This window comes from Momordica charantia, assembly GCF_013281855.1.
Source record: "Momordica charantia cultivar OHB3-1 chromosome 7 unlocalized genomic scaffold, Mcharantia_2.0 BLBB01000007.1, whole genome shotgun sequence".
NCBI lineage: Eukaryota > Viridiplantae > Streptophyta > Magnoliopsida > Cucurbitales > Cucurbitaceae > Momordica > Momordica charantia.
In genome coordinates this window covers 15,866,765-15,886,476 of record NW_028275165.1, presented here as the reverse complement: position 1 = coordinate 15,886,476, position 19,712 = coordinate 15,866,765, and the positions used below count along the sequence as shown (strand labels likewise).

Sequence of the window (19,712 nt, the reverse complement as noted above, 5' to 3'; positions counted from 1 at the left end):
TTTTGAATTATTTATAATATCTTTTCTGAAAACTGCTTAAAAGTTTAGATCAGTAGAAAACCATGGCGGTCTTTGTCTGTTTCATTTTGGCAAAGAATTTATACCAACAGACCGAGCTCGAGCTTCAACCATTTTGAAAAATCAAAGAAAATTTCCCTTACACATATAAAACAATACCATAATATAGAAAATAATCGTATATGAAGTGATGAAGCTGAAATCAGCAAAACTTTTCCCCTTTCCATTTGATTTCAGAAGCTCCATTTTTCTTACGGGTCAAAAAGGTGAGCCGCAATTAGAATTCTGTCGGCCCCGCAATCAGATTTCTGCTAAAATTAATTATAAACTAATCGATTAAGCCTTACTTAATCTTAACCCCAAAAATTGAAAAAATTTGTTGCAGCTGAGAAGACGGTTTCCACTTTTTCCAGTATATTACTTTTTTTTCTGTTCAGAAAGCTGCTCTCGCTCTGTGTCGCACGGCTAAAGCCTAAAAGGCATTTGGGGTTTCGCCATTCTGTGGCGTTGGAACCCCCTTATGGCTAATGGCTTGGTGGGTTTCTCTTTTTTCATCGTTTCTTGTGAGTTTCTTCTCTTAGTTTTTTTCTGGGAAATGGCTAATGGAACTGAAAACTGTGACAGCGAACCTGGGCTTCTCAGAAAGCAGCTCGCTGTTGCTGTGAAGAGCATCCAGTGGAGCTATGCGATTTTCTGGGCATCGTCGACTAGGCAGCATGGGTATGGAATGGATTTCTTTTTGAGGAGTTATTTGTAAAATTTGTTGGATGCCACTGTTATTCCTTTTTGGCTTGTTTATCTATCTGGGTCTTTCTTTTTCTTTCCTTATGTAACTTTTGTTCTGTGGAGATGGATTTGTATTTGCAGGTCAATTCCTCGGATGGGTGTTGAAATTCCAGATGGGTTCTGTGATTTCTGTACTTTAAATTTGTGGGTTGCTTTTGGGAACAATTGATGAAAAATGAAGTTGGTTCGGTTAAGGCATATATCCTCGACCGTAACATTGGAGGTTCAAATCGAACTCAAGAAAGCCTCATTATATGCTATTGAGGAGCTTAAAGGTCAAAATCAGGATTCAACTAAACTAACATGTAATCTCTAGAGTGTGTGTTGTTGGTGAGGGCTTGAGATATTTGGAGATACTTTTGAGGTACTGAGTTGAAACTTTTGGTTGAAAACATAATAACTTAAAATGCTTAGCCTCTCGAAGTTGGTCTTCAGGTGGTCGAAACTTTTCGAAGATTAGAATGCAAGGAGTGGCGCTCTCGACACTCCAGTTATATATTAAAAAACACCATGTAACTTAAATGGATGATAAGGAAATAGTGAAATTTCAGGGGTTCCATGAAGTTCTGTGTGACAAGTAGGGTAAGTACAAAGTATAATTAGGAACGACTAAAGTAGTTGCTTACAATTTCACAGGTTGTATTTTTGTGCCATCTGCTCTCTCTTTTCACTGCCATAGCAACTGGATGCAAAGATTTAAAAAATTCTGCTCTATATAGTTGTTGTACTGTAATGATAAGATTTGGTTTTATACTTTAGTGTGCTGGAATGGAGTGATGGCTACTACAATGGCGACATCAAGACGAGGAAAACGGTCCAAGCTGAGGATGTCCATGTCGACAAAATGGGCTTACACAGAAGTGAGCAGTTGAGAGAGCTCTACAAGTCTCTCTTAGAAGGCGAAACCGAGCAACGAATCAAAAAGCCTCCTGCTTCTCTGTCTCCTGAAGATCTATCAGATGCAGAATGGTATTACTTGGTTTGCATGTCCTTTGTCTTCAATCAAGGCCAAGGGTATTTGATCTGATCTATACTGATATTTGTCTCTTTACTTTTGCTGTTTAACTTGTGATATAACAACCATTATCTGTTATCATGCACAGTTTGCCTGGAAGAGCGTTAGCCGACAGTCAAACTATCTGGTTATGCAATGCTCAATATGCGGAGAGTAATGTATTCTCTCGTTCTTTGCTTGCAAAGGTTCGCTTTATTTTTGATTGGCAGGAAATCATTTTATTTGATTTTGAACAGTTTGATATTTATTTCAAATTCGTTACGATCCAAGAAAAATTGACATTTCGTTCTTTTTTTTCTTCTTCTCTTTTTTCACTGGGGTTCTTATATTTGACGTCGTCAATCAACTATGTACAGAGTGCAGCGATTCAGGTATACCTATCCTTGTAAAGCATCATCCTAGTACTAAATATGATAAACAAAACCAGAAATCTTTCGATAACAGTGTGACTTTGAAAAGGAAAAAGAAACCTCTTGTGAATGTGATAAAATCACAAATATTTGTTTGTAAATTATTTGGACTGAGTATTATTCTGGCCCTCTTATCAAAGAAGTCAAACAAATGCTCTTCTTTTGGCAACCTTTTTTTGCTTGCTTTATCACAATTTTTTTTGGGTATGTTTTTCACTTTTTTTTAAGAACACTTTTGAACTATTAGTCAAATTCAAAAAACAAAACAAGTTTTTAAAATTTGACTTAGATCTTGGAATTGTGATGACATAAGGAAGAAACACATGGGCGAAAGTAGTATTTGTAGACTTAATTTTTAAAGTAATAAAATAAACAACAAAATGGTTATCAAACATAGTCATAATCTGCTTTTAAAAAAACTTACTTTTTGTCTTTGAAATTTGGCTAAGAATTCAAATGCATTTTAAGAAAGGTAAAAAGGATAAGCGAGAAATTGTGAGGAAACAAGCATAATTTTTAATAAAAGAAAAGTAATAACATAATTTTATCAAACACCTAACACACTCTTATGAGAAACCGAGTTCAATTGTTGGCTACTTAAAATCATCTAAAGCTCTGAGAATGAACTGCTGTTACTTGCTAATCTCAAAGCTGATTCTTGACCTGATCTTAAACTTGTGTTTTGTAGACTGTAGTCTGCTTTCCTTACCTTGGGGGTGTTATTGAATTAGGTGTAACTGAGCAGGTAATATTCATGAAGACGCACAGCATAAGTTTCATAAAATTTTCAGCATCGTATAATTTGCTGACCACATTTCCCATTTTCGTGCCTTCTTTTTAAGGTCTTGGAGGATCCTAATCTTCTTCAACATGTCAAAGATTTTTTACTGAAATTCTCGAAGCCGATATGCTCAAAGAAACCTTCCTCAGCCAGTTATAAAGATGATAATGGTAAAGAACAGATGGGCGCCAAACCTGACAATGAGATTGTTGAAGTTTTGGCTTTGGAGAACCGGTATAAGGAAGTAAACAGGATTCTAAGAAGAAATGATAAGGAGTTCAGCATTGATTCTCTTGATGATCTTTCAAATGGTTATGAACAATACCACAAAATGGAGGAAGATCCTTTAAGACTTGAGGGTGTCGATGGAGGGGCGTCTCGTTTTCAGGGTTTGCAGTTTCTAGATGATGACTTCAGTAATGGTTTTCAAGACTCCATGAATCCTAGTGACTGTGTTTCTGAAGCTTTGGCAAATCAAGAGAAAGTTTTATCTCCTTCGAGACCGAAAGGTGCAAACAGTTTAACTTTGAAAGAGCTTCAAAACTCGAATCGCACTAAATCCGGTTCATTGGATCCCAGAAGTGATGAAGACATGCACTACAGGAGAACTCTCTTTACCATTTTGGGAAGTTCAACTCAATTGGTTGGCAGTCCCCTTCTCCCTAATGTCTCAAACAGATCCAGTTTCATGCCGTGGAAGAAACGATTGGCCGAGAGACACATGCCGCCCCTGGTGCAGCAAAAAATGTTAAAGAAGATTTTGTTTACAGTTCCACTGTTGTGTTCTGGTAGTTCTCTGAATCGCCTGAAGGACGGGGAACGGTCAATCTTGAAACAGGGTAACAATGATATGTGCCCGAACAACGTCATGCATGACAAATTGATAGAAAACGAAAAATTTATGGCCCTAAAGTCGATGTTACCTTCATTCAACAAGGTACTTCCAGCTACTTTTCATAAAAATTTGTGATGATATTATGAGGAAATGGCCTTGTATCATAACCATTTCGTTTCTAATTTTTCTTATGCTAAAAATTATGGTTGTTTTCTCACATTTTCTTTGGTATATTTTTCTCTTTTCATAAAAAAGAATTACTTGTTTTTTAGTTTTCAAATTTTGGCTTATTTTGAAACACACAGTGTTTAGTTCTAAAAAAAAAAACCATAAATTAGGTGTGAGTAGTGTTTCTGAGTTTAGTTCCTATGAACAGAACACCAAAAATAAAATAGATACCAAACATGATCTTAGTATTGACATTGTTGCATTTTTTGCTTCAATCGTTACGCAGAAGCCTTAGAGATTAGCAACAATGGTATCTTGAAGCGGTACGATCTGAAAACTTAATTCTTTTATGCAGATCAGCAAAGCGTCCATACTCAATGATACGATCAAATATTTGAAGATGCTTGAAGCAAGAGTACAAGAGTTAGAAGCTTGCATGGACTCATTATATTATGAAGAAAGATTAAGAAGGAAATATCTTGATATGGTGGAGCAGACTTCAGATAACTATGACTATGAAAAGATTGAAGGCACCTTAAAGACTTCAATGAACAAGAGGAAAGCCTGTGAGTTAGATGAAACAGACCTGAAGCTGAAGAATCACATTCCACAAAATGGCTTGAGGCTGGATGTGAAAGTCAGCATGAAAGAACAAGAGGTTCTTGTTGATATGAGATGTCCGTATCGAGAATATTTATTGGTCGACATCATGGATGCTATGAATGACTTACAGTTGGACGCCCACTCAGTTCAATCTTCTGATCATAATGGTGTCTTCTCCTTGACCCTTAAGTCTAAGGTTTGTAGCTGAGTTTTTTATCTCTGTTTTTCATAGATTACTAATTTCAATTAATCTGCACACACACACAAAGAGAAAAAGAAAGGAAAAAAGCAATGCTTTTAATAACCATTCAATGACTTAGACTTACAAGAAAATAGCGGTGAAAGCAGAAATTGGAAAAAACCGACCCAACCCAACATGAACAGCTTATCCTACTAGCATAACATGAAGAAAGGTCGTTTTTAACCTTACACATGGCTTATATTCTCTCCTATATTCGAGCATGTGCTTTTCTTTAGATTAGAATGCTCTTGGCTCCTAGGCAACTATATTCAAGTTTCAAAATAATTTGTTGTTTGACTTTGAAAAGGAATGATGACGTGTTAAACATTATACTCTTTATCTTTAGCGAATGGTATCACAATGTGGTCGTTTATTCGTAATAACTACATAGTTGTAGAACTGAAATGAAAACTATTGTCATTTTGAATGAAAAATGTCGAGGAGGAGCAGTATGTGTTTGTCTTTTCATCGATACCTGGTAACTTACTCTTGCTAATTTGGTTTCAGTTTCGAGGGATAGCGGCTGCATCGGCTGGGATGATCAAACTAGCACTCCTAAAAGTTGCCAACAAGAGTTGAGCTGAGAGAGAAAAGCTTAGGATATCAATTGTGAAGCATTTTGCTGTAAGTCAGTAGAGTAGACAAGAAGCTGGCATTCTAGATTTCTAACATCCTCCCCTTGGGGCTTACAAATTAGACAAGTTTAGCTTTAGCATCAACTGATGATAAGATTGACTTGTAACTTTTGAGTTGTAAAGCTGATCTTTTACTGTTACTATTTGCTACCCACCATCAATTAACCATGTTTTGATCAGATTGAGTTCTTCAGTTGTAATTTCTTATTGTGTGCTGGTAATTTTTTTCTCTTGCTGTTATGGAAAAGGTAAATAACTGGCATGAGTAATTTAAGTTAGCTTAGATGTATGTTGACTAATCTAAGAAGACAAATATCTAATCCTATAATATTTGATTTTCTAGAGACTTGTCTTAGGTAACTTGTCAATATAATAAAACGTCCTACAATATGATTGTTTAGTAGATGCTAAAGCTAAACTTGTCTAATTTGTGAGTCCTAAGGGGAGGATGTTAGAAATTTAGAATGTCTAACTTCTTGTCTACTCTGCTGACTTGCAATAAAATGCTTCACAATTAATATTCTAAGCTGCAACTTTCAGGAGAATGGTTTGATCTGATCATCCTGATCAATGCAGCTGCTGTCCTCCGAAATTGAAACCAAATTAGCAAGAGTAAGGTACCGGGTATTGATATAAAGACAAACACATACTTCTACTCCTTGGCATTTTTCATTCAAAATGACAACAGTTTCGTTTTCGTTCTACAAACGGTAGTCGGTAGCTATTATGAATGACCACATTGTAAAGCGATTGTATTGTTAACACATCATCATTTCAATTTCGAAGTTGGACAACAAGTTATTTTGAACTTTAATACAGTTGATGAGGCAACTAAACTTGCTATCTGACTTTGAAATGGAAATGATGTGTTAAACATTACAATTTTTATCTTTAGTGAATGGTATCACAATGTAGTCGTTGGTTCATAATAATTACCGTAGTAGAACTGAAATGAGAGCTAATGCCAAGGAGTAGAAGAATGTGTGTGTTTTTACATCGATACCTAGTAACTTGCTCTTGCTAATTTGGTTGCAGTTTCGGGGGATAGCGGCTGCATCAGTCGGGAGGATCAAACTAGCACTCCTGAAAGTTGCCGACAAGAGCTGATCTAAGAGAGAAAAGCTTAGGATATCAATTGTGAAGCATTTTGCTCTAAGTCAATAGAGTAGACAAGAAGTTGACATTCAAAATTTCTAACATTCTCCCCTTAGGGCTAACAAATTAGACAAGTTAGCTTTAGCATCAACTTATGATAAGATTGACTTGTAACTTCTTCAGTTATAAAGCTAATCTTTTACTGTTACTATTTGCGATTTGTGATTGTGTGTTGGTAATTTGTTTCTCTTGCTGTTAAGGAAAAGGTAAATAATTGGCGTGAGTAGTATGTTGACTAATCTCACGAGACTAATGTCTATCCTATAATATTTGATTTTCTAGAGATTCTTAAGATTGTTATTGAGTTTTGAGGACCGAGGTTTAGACACCGTAGTTATGAAAAGATAACGGTAAGATTTGGTGGTTTTATTGGCAAAATTAGAGTAGTTTGTACCTAATCACGCATGTGATTATCATTAATTTTCTAGCACCACTATTTTTTTTAACCATGAGTGTTTGAGTCCATTGAATAGTTGTCTGATCCTGTAATATTTGATGTCAGGAAACATAATTTTCTAATTATTATATTGAAAGCTAAATCTATTGATTTTATCCTTCTAGTTCGTGTTTATTCTCGACTTGAATCTTAATCATTTTAAATTTTAAATTTTACTATTAATGTATTAAAATTCTCAATTAAGTAATAATAGAAAGTTGACATATGCCAAAGGCACATGTCTTCGTGTCAAAATATATTAATAAAATAATAATTAATCAAACTTTTTTATTATTAAAGTTTTCTTATGGAATTATCAAATTGAAAAATTGCATAAAAATTGAGCGTAAAAACAAAACATGAGTTTGATTACATTAAATAAAAGCAATAAGTAGATTTCATGATTGGATTAGAGAGAGAAGAAATTATTGAAGTTTTGATTACTTTTTGTTTATAATTCATAAGTTGACCAAATGGGGTTGGATTTGCTCTACGTGGTGTCCAATTTCAAGCCACCCAAATCCATTACAAAACATAATCTAACCAAAATTTCAATAGATTTTAGTTGATCATTACAAAAATCACTCTCTCTCTCTCAATTTACTTTTTATTTATTTATATTATTCCATAAATGTGAAACCAATCATGAAATCTACTTATTGCTTAAAACCATATTTCAAAAGTGTATATATATATGTTTTAAATCTATTTGTATTTAACAAATATTCCAAAATATTTAAAAACAAAAACAAAAACAAAAATATACACAAATTATCAGCCCGATTGGATAACCGTCATAGGCGACAAACTACATTATTTAACATAGAAAGCTGTTTTGAGCCAACTAGCTTGTGTTATCAATTTTTGAAAATTGAATTTGTAAATAATGCTTTCACCCAGGTATTTCATTTCCTTCTGCACATGCTTTTCAAAACTTTTTTCAAAATCTATTTCAAACTTAAAAAAAAATAATAATTTTCAAAAACTTGTTTTGATTTTTTAAATTTGGGTAAGAATAGTTTAAATGTATTTTTAAGTAATGTGAAAATATATTAAAAAAATTGTAACCAAATAAGCATAATTTTAAAAACCTAAAACAAAAAGGGAACCAAAATAATCTTAATTTAAAAAAAATTAAAATAAACCTTTTTGGTTTTTGTAGTTTTAGTTTCTCAACTTTAATTTGTAACCATTTAATTCTTATAATTTCAAATTGGTAACAATTTATTTCCTGTATTTAAAAGTTTGTAACAATTTAATCTTTAACGTGTGAATAATCTATCAAAATTAACGGTTGATTTTTATCATATAATGATTCAGTTTTTGTAATTTAGAAACACATCTAATCTTTCGTTTATCGTTCTACATATATAAAAAACATTAAATCTTAATTTTTTTTTTACAATATGACCTAACTGTCACAAACTTTAAATTGCATTGCTATGTAACTAAATCGTTACAAACTATATCGAGGAACTAAAATTTTTTTTAACCCAAAAAAAAGGAAAGAAAAAAAAAGAAAAAAACTAAAAACTACCATATATCAAAATGTAATTATTTCTCTTCAAAAATTTTCTTAATCTTAATTCCAGCATAATCTCTCACAGTGAAACCCACCTTCTCAAATTTCCCTCTTTCGTCGTTCTCTCTGAATTTCAAATAATCCGAGCAGACAAAAGGCCTATACTTCCTCTCACCGCCGTCGCCGACCACCCCCTCCGGCGCCGACACGACCTTCTCGTCCTCAAACCCCCAAAAGAACGCAATCGAGAACCGATTCATCGCCGGCCGCCTCAGAACCACTCTGTGCTCCGACGATATCAGCCGGTCGTTGCTCCAAGCTTGGAGCAGGTCCCCAATGTTCACCACCAGAGCTTCGGATTCGGATCCCCCAAATGGGCATATGTCCACCCATTTCCCTTCGCTCGATTTCACTTGCAGACCGCCTGTTTGATCTTGGTACACAATGGTCACGCAGCTCATATCCGTGTGCATTCCCAGCCCCTCTGTTTCTTCATCGTCTTCCATGATTTCTGGAGGGCTATAATTGTTCATTCTGAGATATCCATGGCAATTCCTGAAATGGGCTTCATGGTACGTCTTCTCAAAACCTTCCCCTAGGCTCATCAGTATGTTCTGCACAATCTTCTTTGATAGCTCTGTCATTTTGTCTCCATATTCTTGCAGTATCTCACTTCATGCACATGAAAGTAAATTGTTAGGAAAACAGAGTAGTGAACTTAGAGACATAGAGATACAGGACTTGAATTTTGAAGTGGATATGATATTTTGTGAATGTTTTTGTTTTTGTTTTTGTTTTTGTTTTTGTTTTAAATGAAAGAGAACACACAAAACGGCATACAGAAAGGCAGTCCGCCAACAGAGCCAGAGGCTAACTATACCAGAAGGGATTCCAATTCGAAAAAATAAAACCTAAAGGGTAAGAACAAAATTCCTTAGTAACTAACGCTCAAACAGAGGCGTTAAACCTAGTAATAGATCACTCCAACTCTGAGATCTCTCGAGATCCTTGAAAATCTTGTTGTGGATGGTGTGTACCTGAACTGGTTAGGGCTCTTTTGGTTGAAGAGGAAATCTGCTGAATTCTGAGCAGAGTCTAAGAAGTTTGGGCCAGAGACTCTTAGGCTTTCAAAGAATGGGGAGGCTATGAAATGTGGAGTGTAAGCGTTCAAAGGAGAAAGAGGGCCAATTTTGAGTTTTGTTTCAGAAGGGAGGCTGAAAATGTCCTTAGAGAATGAATGGAGTTTAGAGTAGACATCTTTTGAGATTCCATGGTTTTTGATATGGAAAAAACCCCATTTTCTGCAGGCATCAGCAAGTGAAGAAAGAGAAGAGGGAGACAATGGCTGAGAAATGTCTATAATAGGGAGCTCCACTGAGGCTGCCTTGGATTTGGATTCAGACATTTTGTTGTTGCCTACTGGTTTGTCTGTCTACCTAGACTTAGCCTATATTCTATTGATGGAGAATTATATTGCTTGAAAAGAAAGATGCAGATGGTCATAATAACCACCAAACTTCTTTTCTTCTTTACTATTATCTTTTTTATTTTAATCATTAGTGGGTTGATTCCTGTCACTTGGAAAAGTAACAATGATTGTGATAATTGAAACAAGAACACAGTGATTTGAAAAATGGCTAAGCTGATTCATAATAATTGGTGAAAGGGTTTGAGTTGACATGCTTAGAAATATTATAAGCTTTTGGTTGTTATGAGGAACAAGTAGGTATTGTAGGAAGCTTAAATAATGCAAACTTCTTGCATTTACATGGAGCTAAGACAGGCTGGTTAGGAAGAAACTTTCTGCTGTAGACTTTTGTTATATATATATACATTCTGTATTTATCGAGTTCTAGAGGGTTTTGGATTCTTTTAGATAGAGGTTTGACTTACCCGAATAGTTTGTTAATAAGCATGTAGAAGGTTGTTGTTATTATTATTATTATAAAAAAGACAACTTTCATTGAGAGCAAATGAAAGAATACAAGAGCATAAGCAGGGATAAGCATCTAGAAGTTAGAAAAACCCTTAATTTAATCAGTATTTGATTCTTTCAATTTAAGCACATAAGTTTGATTCTTTTCCATTTCTTGTTTCTCGTTTCCAATTTTATTAAGAGACCTAAGTATTTGACAACTATTTATGTTTCTTGTTTCTATTTTTTTAGAAACATGCTTAAAATTGTATAGAAATTTTGGAAACAAGAAATCAATTTCTTGTTTTTTTTTTTCGCGGTTTCTAATTTGTTCCAAAACATAAAGAAAAATATTGTTTATCATTCTTGAATCTATGGGTGTTTGGGGCATGCAAATCTATTTTTCTTTACTAAAAATGAAAAAACAGAAATAAGAAATGGAAAAGTTCCAAACAGGCTTGATGTTTTGATTTTTCAAAGAATATTTGTTGGTGCCAAATGTGTATCCCCATCTCAAAGAATATTTTATTTTATTTTTTTATTTTTTAATATAAACAATTCCATATTAGATGAGGTTTTGAGTTGGATCTCATAAAGAGAGTAAATCGAATAAAAAAATGTTTGCCAAATTTCTTTAATTACAAAAACCATGTTTGTCTGTTGGAGCAAATGGAATGATCAAGTCCATGGACAATACCCTCTTCCCGAGGGCAGGAGCAGAAAATTTTCAAATGGGGCGAACTTTTGCATTGTACCATTATATATGTGATATTTTAACTCTAAAAATTTAGGGAGGCATACTAGAGAAAAACTAAAGATTTTGTATATATTATTTTAATTGCACCAAACTTAGGAAGGGGCAATTTTTACCCTCCTTTGCTCCGCTCTTGCCTCTTCCCCTCACTCTTCCTTCCCGAATATGAACCTTGAGTCATCCAAACTCTTCTAACTCAACCTAGTCTAGTCACCATGGTTTAGTAAGTCAATTACTATCGCTTCACTATTTTTCTTGTGATTGATGATTTGTTTTAATTTCATTTGGACGGTTTTGATTTTCAGTCGCTTATGGTCAATTTGTCCAGTCTCTCTCTTTTTTTTTTCCTAATAAAAAATTTAGCTTTAAGTTGGTTTCTTTAGAGCCCCTTCGGTAATGTTTCCATTTCTTACTTTTCATTTCCAATTTTATTAAGAAATTTAAATATGTGGTAATTGTCTATGTTTCTTGTTTCTTATTTTTTAGAAATACTCCAACAAAATCAAGTTTCTGGTTCCCGTTTTCAGTTTGTTCCAAAACATAAATAAAAAAATATTGTTTTATCAATCTTGAATCCATGGATGTTGAGGTCATGTAATCATATTTTTCTTTATTAAAAAGCATGAAACAGAAATAATAAATGAGAATATTACCAGACAGACCCTTATTTTCTTAAACTAACATCTTGATTAAACTCCAAATCTCCCTATCAACTAGATTGTCAATTGAATTTGGGTCTATTAAACTAACATCTTGATTAAACTCCAAATCTCCCTATCAACTAGATTTTCAATTAAATTTGGGTCTAATACCATTTGTTGATACTAAATGAATCCCCTTCACACTCCAAAAGTACACAAGAGATGAGATCTTCCCACTTGGAAACTAACTTCCGACTCTTTTTACAATAGATGTAGGGATACCCTAACATTTTAATCAACAAATCTAGATATAACCACTGTATAGCTTAATGTTCTAGGAGGTCAAGCTTAATGGTGAGGTGTGGTGAAAAAAGTTGAAAGGTATATATATATATAATATGTGGTTTTAGTGGTTTATAGGCAATGATAATGACAGACATGATATATGTGTAGTAATCCTGTTTCATGGAGTTGTTTTAATGGGTCATCTCTCCATCTAAAGAGCCAAACAAGTAAAGTGAATCACTGAATGCTAAAGGCTTTAACTGTGCTCTTTTGAATGAAGCTATTATTTCTTCATTCTCTTCTTCCTTTTTTCATTTTAATAATAATTATTAAAAGATATATAAACTTAGAGGTGGTGAATTTCTAAAGTTAAATTTGAAAACGTCACGTTAAACTTTTTACTTTATAAATTATAATCTTCAGTCCTTACAACATCTCTTCGTCTCGTGATCAAATTTGCCGGTTTTTTTGTTTGGAACTTTATTCTATCTAGCTTCGGATGGTATACAGCCCTCCCAAACGAACCCACATCTCTCTTCTCTATAGTTCTTGGAAATCATCCTTTTAACCAGGAGAAAAAGCTTCTTTGGACGAATTTTGTTAGCTTTTTTATGGGTCAAATGGCGAGAGTGACACAGTAGAATCTTCAAAGTGAAGGAACATAATTTTCACCGTTTTTTTGATCACACTATAGTTCTTTTGGTTAATGATTGCTGTAAAACTCTTCTATTTCCATTACTATAGCTATATTTCTCTTTTATCCAATCGGAGATCTTTTATGTAACTCCTTTGGATTGGGGTTTCTCCATCTTCTATAATTTCATATAATGAATGAAATTGTTTCTTATAAATATATATATAATCTTTTTCTTTTAAGAAATTTGAATATAGGACATAATTTTATATGTAAAAATTCTAGATATCTTTATATTGAGTCTTAAAATTAGTCAATAAATGTATAGATTCTAGATTCATTACAATATTGTTTAACAACTCATTTTTTGTCTGCTGGATTCAGATTTTTTTTTCCTAAGAAGGATTTTTTTTCCTAAAATGGCTGTCGTTGGAGAATAGGGTGTAGGACCAGTGTAGATGTGTTAGAAGACCCTTGACTTCCTAAGGAAGAAAACTACAAACCCATCCAAGTGCATGATTCATTGAAGAACACCAAGGTTTCTACTCTTTTGTGAGGACAGGAGTTTGGAATGAGGATGTAATCACAAATTGCTTTTTGGAGGATGAGGTGAACCATATTCTCAATATTCTGTTAAGTAGACACAACCCAAAGGATGAGATAATCTAGGGTCTTGATAAGAAAGGAATTTTTAAGGTCAAGAGTGCTTACAGATTGGGGGTTCAATTGGACAATCTAGAAATAGCCTCAACGTCAAACTCAGTACCCCCTAAAGTTAAAATATGTTGCTGGAAGATTATCCATGATATTATTCCCACCTCGACAAATCTAAGAACAAAAGGAATATTCACGAAGAAGGAATGCAATTTTTGTCGTAGAAGGAGGAGACTACATGTCATCACATCTTTTTTGGAACTGCAGGTCTGTTAGAGATTTATGGCTGATTTTCTTAAATTTTAACGTTCGGTCTACTGGTGTTAATAGTGCGGAATGGAGCGCTGTGGATATTGACTAGATTTGGGGAGACACAGACCAACTCAAAATGCAGAAAGAACTAATCATTCTTTGGAGCATTTGGACCTATAGGAACAATATCTTCCACAATATCAATGAACAACCATATTTCAAGAAAATAGTGGATTTGATTGAAATCAAGATCAAAGAGGCAAATTGGGATGAAGCTCAAAACTTTGGTGAGGAGGCGACAACGATTGCGATTTCGGCTTCGGTAGCAAATTGGACCCCCGGGTGTGTCCTCACTAAAAACTCAACACCGATGCGACTTGGATCGATTTGCTGAATGCTGGAGGGATCAGTTAGATTGTGCGCAACTGAAATGGATGGATTATAATTGTTGGCTGCCATCATCTCCAAAGGAAGTGGCCTATTAAAGCTCGCAAAGCTTTAGCTATTTTGGAAGGGATCAAAATTCTGAATCAAGTCCTTACTGATAACATGGGGTGGAAACCATTGTGGAATCAGACAGCTTCGAGGTCATCAATATCATCAATGGCGTGACTTCGAACACCATGGAAGTTCACCTGCTCATCGAGGGCATCAGGAAGGAGGCAGAACTCGCTTCCATCAAGGAGTTCAAGCATACTCGTAGAAGTTCAAATGGCGTGCTCATGGTTTAGCTAGGAAACCTTGTGAGGATGGGTTGTCAACTTGCCTTGCCCTGTGTGGCTTGTTGCGTTAATGACTTCTGATTTCAGTGTTGGTTTAGTCTCTTTCATTTGCTTCAAAAAAAAAAAAAAAAAGAAAGAAAGAAAAAACATGGTTATAATAAATTAGGTGAGAGAGAGAGGTGATCTTAGGTCTAATGCTAGTCACATGCCTGTCCACTAGCAAGATAGGTGAAAGAGCTCATTCTAGGTAGCTGAGGCTTAGCTTCTTGTTTTGGATGAATGTATTTTATGCTAAGATGGAGACCTGTTTGTATTTAGCCAATCAATTGATGACATGCATCCCAAAACACTAGATCATTATTCTCGACGAAGGAGGTATGGGAGCGACAACGGAGTAATCATCATTCTCCACCGGTAAGTAAGAAGCTTAAATCATTGTTAAGGTACGTGAACTCCCTTCTTTAATTCTGTTCGACTCAAGTATAACCAGTATTTAACCAGCATAATACTGGTGTTTAACTCTTCTCTTGTGTAGGCATTACAAAGCAAGAACTAGAACAATACTCAAGGACAACCCACCAATTGGAGAGGGTGGGGAAACTCTCTCAAAAGCTACATAGTAGCACCAAAAGAACGGAAATCCAGAATGCTCCCCCTAACGACATTCCTTCCCACTAAAAAGGACTACACGTCCCACCTAGCCCCTAGCTACCTTTTCTCTCTCGTGGCCGTTTGGCCTACACATGTCCAATTACTTCCTTACCCTTCCTACTGTAGGTCTTCATAATGGGGGTCTAGTTTTTTCCTTTCCTCTAGTATTCTTGTCGATGGTGGTAGGTAGAAATTAGAATTGGCATGAAGCAAAAAAAAAAAACAAAAAACTGTTATTACCGTACCCTTTTACCTGCTTTAGTTTTTTGACAAGGACAATGAATTTCATTTCGGAAAGTTTCTAATGACTCTTATTAGTTTTTAAGTTTGGTATGATTCTTTTTTTTTTTTTTTTCCACTTATCATCATATAAAGTTTTAAATTCCATTCGGTAGATGCTCGAGCTCGATTTCATTTCTTTTTCCCTCATTTGTGTGAAATTGTCTACAATGTTCATGATTTGAAATTTCTAAATTGACTGTTTTGGACCTAATTCAAATTAATTTAACTAGATCATAGACAATCTAACCCAGCTTAAAATTGGGAAATTGGGATATATACACATATACAACCCACAAATATTTATTAAAATATTGAAATTTTTATAATAATTACATATATAGACCTTTACATGATATTAAAAAAAAAAAAAAGAAGGAACGTTGCTAATATGTCCTTTTTGTGTGTGTGTGTGTGTGTGTAAGTAGATTTCAGATTTGGGCCTAAAAATCTTTAAATTTCATGGGCCTTTTTGGGCTAGCATTGTGTTCGAGGAATGCTGGTTGTTGGGCCTTAGTTCCGTCATTTATGGCTCATTGCTAACTCATTGACGGCATCATATCACCCTCTCTCATAAAATCAAATAATAAAACATATACCATGATCCTCAATCGAATATAATATATATGTTGATTTAAATTTTAAATAGAAATTCTACTCCATGAATTTACTACGTACTTTAGATAATGTTGCAACTTTCCAAGATTGAAATAGATATTTTGAAAGTTTAGAGACAAAAATAGAATAAATATGAAGTTTTAGGGACCAAAACGAAATTTAAACCTGAAACCAATTGAGAATTAAGGAGGTGTTTGGAGGGACGAGTTGAAATAGATAAACAAACTCATGTTTGAGGCATGGATTCGGGAACCCTTCGCTCAATCCTATGGGTTAACCATCATTTTTTTAAAATACATTCTATTTTTTTTTTTCTGATTTTTTTAAGAAAAATAAATGTTCTCCTGCCTAATACAATATTTTCTTTAAACTATTTTCTTACAGTAAATAATACTATTATTTTTTTTTCTAAAAAAACCATATTATCTTCCTTTATTCATATTTGAAAAGTACTAGTTCAAAATATATATTTCATTTTTAATTACGTGATTTTAAGATAAGAAACTTGATTTATTTTTGGACTTATTCATATTAAAATTAAAAAAATATATATTTAATTTGTAGCTATAATGGGAAAATTATATAAAAAAAATGTAAATGATATTTTATTTGAACTTATGAAATTAATAATATTTAATTTTAAATTATCCATATTTACAGAAATTGTTTGATTTTCAGATTAACCATATGCAAAGTTCTTGAACTTAGTCGTAAACTCCAATATTTCCAAGCCGCATATGTCGAATCTGTGCCCCAAATACCCATAAAAGTATACTTTTGTATTTTACCACCTTTGAAGAAAATATGAAGCAAATTTAATAGGGGCACTGATCCAATGGTCCATGGAGAGTAGAGATATCCAAAAGTATTATGTAATGTTAAAACTTGAAAACCCTATACATAAAAAGTTGATTTGATTTGATGGGACACAACCATGTGGATATTAACTCCTAAATTAAAAAATAAAAGATAAATACATTTTTGATCCATAATATTTAACATTTTTAATCACCGTATTGATTCGTCGTGGTCGGATAGTGGAAAAATCCTCCTCCTAAGATAAAAAAAAAGTAATATAAAATCATTTAAAATTTTCACATCATCTAAAATTTGCGCACTCAATTATGTCATATTATTTTTCCATTAGTCAACCAACGATCAAATAAGCTCACGAACCATTTAAAACTATTTTCTAAAGATCGGAGACCAAAATGTTACTTTTTGAAATTTAGGGATCAAATTTAAACTTATCTTCAAACTTAAGGACCAAAAGTGTATGTCACCCTTAAAAAATTTAATTGGATTGAGGTTGATTCGACTCAATACTAGAGTTATTTTCATAAGCAACTCGATTTCCTGTATGATTTGATAAGACCTATTAGCCGTTATAAGTTCTAACGTGGAATCTTGAACAACCTATAATTTAATGTAGCTTGAGACTTAATACACTTATGTAACTCAAAATAAAGTTGATATAATAGAAATATACAATATAGTCAAAATTTTGATATTTAAAAATTATATTGTTTTTAAAAATAACCTGAGCGCAGTTTTAAATTTTATGAAATTTACAATTTTTGGCCCTGTTTATTCAAATTTCTCTTATACCCTTTTAACTCCCTCTTCACATATTCATTGAAATGTAAATAAAATATGGGTATAGTTCATTTCTACTACTTTTCCATATCACATTTGTTTTACTAAAAAATTAAAATATTACGAGATTCATTAGTTTGAATAGGGCATCAAACTTACAACTTCTTGATTTGAGATATATGTAAATTACTGTTGAGTTATACTCGTTTTAACCAATCAAATTAAAGTATTGATCTTTAATTGGCTTGTAACGACTTAGTCTATCATTTTAAGAAAACATTAGAGCTTTAGTGATTTGTTCATATACCTACACAAAAAATCTCATTACAACTCAACAAAAATTTTAACAATCAGACTAAATCATTACAACCTTTAAACTATATATAATAACTAAATCGTTAAATTTTAAGATTTTAATGAAAGTATAATAATAAAAGGTTTTAACCGAATTTTTGCCATATATTGCACGTTTGAAATGAGTTTATTATTTTGAAGAATCATAAAATTGAAAATAAAATCATTATCAAATCACATAGATATTATATAAATGCACCATTTGTAAATTTAATAGATTTTTATTGGATAGATAAGGTACGAACACAATAAGTATGCAATAATTAGATTCAATGCACACCCACAAATCTTCTCAATGCATCGAGTGGAGCCAAAATTTAAAATTTTACATTATAACTTTATTTATATAAATAAATAAATATATATATAAAATTTCTAAATTTAAAAAATTCTAAGTTGCAAACTAAATTAAAAGAAAAGACTTTAAGATCTTATCATAACTTTTGTGCATAATTTTTCAAGGTTAAAAAATACATTTAGTACCCGTAGTTTTATTGAAGTAACAATTTAGTCCCTATATTTTCACTAAAGTAACAATTTGGTCCCTAAATTTTAGATTGTAACGATTTAGTTCCTGTAGTTTAAAATTCGTAACATTTTGGTTCTAATCATAAGAAATTTTATTAAAATCAAGTGTCAAATTTTATAAACATATTTGTTCCATCTTTAATTTATCAATCTATATATATAAGAAACTTAACAAAAAAAAAAATTTACGATAAGGACTAAATTATTATCAAACTTTAAATTACAAGTACTAAATTGTTACCTATTAAAGTTCAAGGACTAAATTATTACCAATTTGAAAGTACAGTAACTAAATCGTTACAAACTAAAATTTAAGGACTAAATTATTATTTTAACGAAAGCATATTGACCAAAAGTATTTATTTTTCGGTATAAAATGAACACGAAGAGAAAGGGTATTCTTCTTGCACCCTCTCGCATGTATATCTTCTCAATGCACCCACATTTTATAGTCAAAGTCTAACCCCATTGTGTGTATATTATATATATATATTATCTATATATATATTATATATATATATATTTTTTGAAAAGGTATATTATATTAATTATAATATACGCAATTTGTACAAAGTGGAAGGCACGTCCTCGTCACAACCATGCAACTTCTTTGACATAATCATTTATTTCAAACATTATTCTATTTTCATTATTTTTCCATTTTTGTTAAAATATTTTTTTGATTGATTTATTTTTAATCAAAATAGTCACTTTTAAAAATATAGGAACTAAAATAAACGTATTAAAAATATAGATACTAAAATAAATTAAAAGTAGGGATCAAAATTAACATTTTGAAAGGGAAGGGAGGACAGAAATAAACCAAAATTAAAATTACAAAATAGTGTTTTGACCTCTTTGTTTTTGTTTTCATATATATATATATATATATATATATATATATATATTTTACATGCCCTTCTATCATTCATAAGTAGGATATTAAATTATGTCTATACTTTCATGGATTGAAGAGTTAAATTGCATTTTCATAGACATATGGTAAAAAAAAATTTAAAAAAAATCTATAAAATATAATAATATCACACTAATATGAACCTAATATTAATATTAATAATTTTCAACTTATTCAAGAAGAGTGAAATGTTTAAAATTTTCTTATTTTTTATAACTTAAAAGAATATATATCTACATCGATATTTTTTTTTATATTTCTATCGACATTTCCATAAAATTTTAATTTCCATATTTCAATCCATATCG

General features: G+C 32.5%; 2 protein-coding genes and 1 long non-coding RNA gene across 10 annotated transcripts; 2 read left to right on the top strand and 1 right to left on the bottom strand.

Moving 5' to 3' along the window:
* The first annotated feature begins 389 nt into the window (after positions 1-389).
* Positions 390-6,795, top strand: LOC111024343 (transcription factor EGL1). 5 transcript variants are annotated; one of them, XM_022301995.2, is made up of 9 exons: positions 390-553; positions 643-738; positions 1,564-1,818; positions 1,908-2,004; positions 2,176-2,190; positions 2,918-2,974; positions 3,072-3,947; positions 4,369-4,812; positions 5,365-6,795. In XM_022301995.2, exons 1-9 carry the CDS (start codon positions 546-548, stop codon positions 5,434-5,436), a joined length of 1,920 nt encoding a protein of 639 aa, XP_022157687.2. In that variant the 5' UTR covers positions 390-545; the 3' UTR covers positions 5,437-6,795. The 5 variants fall into 5 exon arrangements, 3 of the variants coding, with proteins under 3 accessions (XP_022157687.2, XP_022157686.2, XP_022157685.2); XR_015792239.1 differs by lacking the exon at positions 390-553 and having other exon boundaries at positions 614-738; positions 5,365-6,104; positions 6,528-6,795; XR_015792238.1 differs by lacking the exon at positions 390-553 and having other exon boundaries at positions 614-738; positions 5,365-6,109; positions 6,528-6,795.
* A 1,650-nt stretch (positions 6,796-8,445) lies between these two features.
* LOC111024358 (2-oxoglutarate (2OG) and Fe(II)-dependent oxygenase superfamily protein) lies at positions 8,446-10,010 on the bottom strand. The gene is made up of 2 exons (XM_022302012.2): positions 9,643-10,010; positions 8,446-9,277 (listed from the first exon to the last, which is right to left on the bottom strand). The coding sequence occupies exons 1-2, from the start codon at positions 10,008-10,010 to the stop codon at positions 8,638-8,640; spliced, it is 1,008 nt and encodes a 335-aa protein (XP_022157704.1). The 3' UTR covers positions 8,446-8,637.
* LOC148210446 (uncharacterized) lies at positions 9,037-15,438 on the top strand. 4 transcript variants are annotated; one of them, XR_015792300.1, is made up of 4 exons: positions 9,037-9,177; positions 9,913-10,027; positions 13,219-14,905; positions 14,998-15,438. It is a non-coding gene; the product is annotated as an uncharacterized LOC148210446 (long non-coding RNA). The 4 variants fall into 4 exon arrangements; XR_015792302.1 differs by adding an exon at positions 9,425-9,523 and having other exon boundaries at positions 9,043-9,177; positions 13,219-15,438; XR_015792301.1 differs by having other exon boundaries at positions 13,275-15,438.
* Positions 15,439-19,712: the final 4,274 nt, after the last annotated feature.

Bases quoted from the DNA above. Each gene is read 5' to 3' on its own strand.
- LOC111024358 (XM_022302012.2), bottom strand. From the start codon at position 10,010: ATGTCTGAATCCAAATCCAAGGCAGCCTCAGTGGAGCTCCCTATTATA. The intron at 9,278-9,642 runs GTACACACCATC...ATGTGCATGAAG, and splicing joins AAGAGCCCTAACCAGTTCAG to TGAGATACTGCAAGAATATG.
- LOC111024343 (XM_022301994.2), top strand. From the start codon at position 614: ATGGCTAATGGAACTGAAAACTGTGACAGCGAACCTGGGCTTCTCAGA. The intron at 739-1,563 runs GTATGGAATGGA...TTTATACTTTAG, and splicing joins TCGTCGACTAGGCAGCATGG to TGTGCTGGAATGGAGTGATG. The intron at 4,813-6,527 runs GTTTGTAGCTGA...ATTTGGTTGCAG, and splicing joins CCTTGACCCTTAAGTCTAAG to TTTCGGGGGATAGCGGCTGC.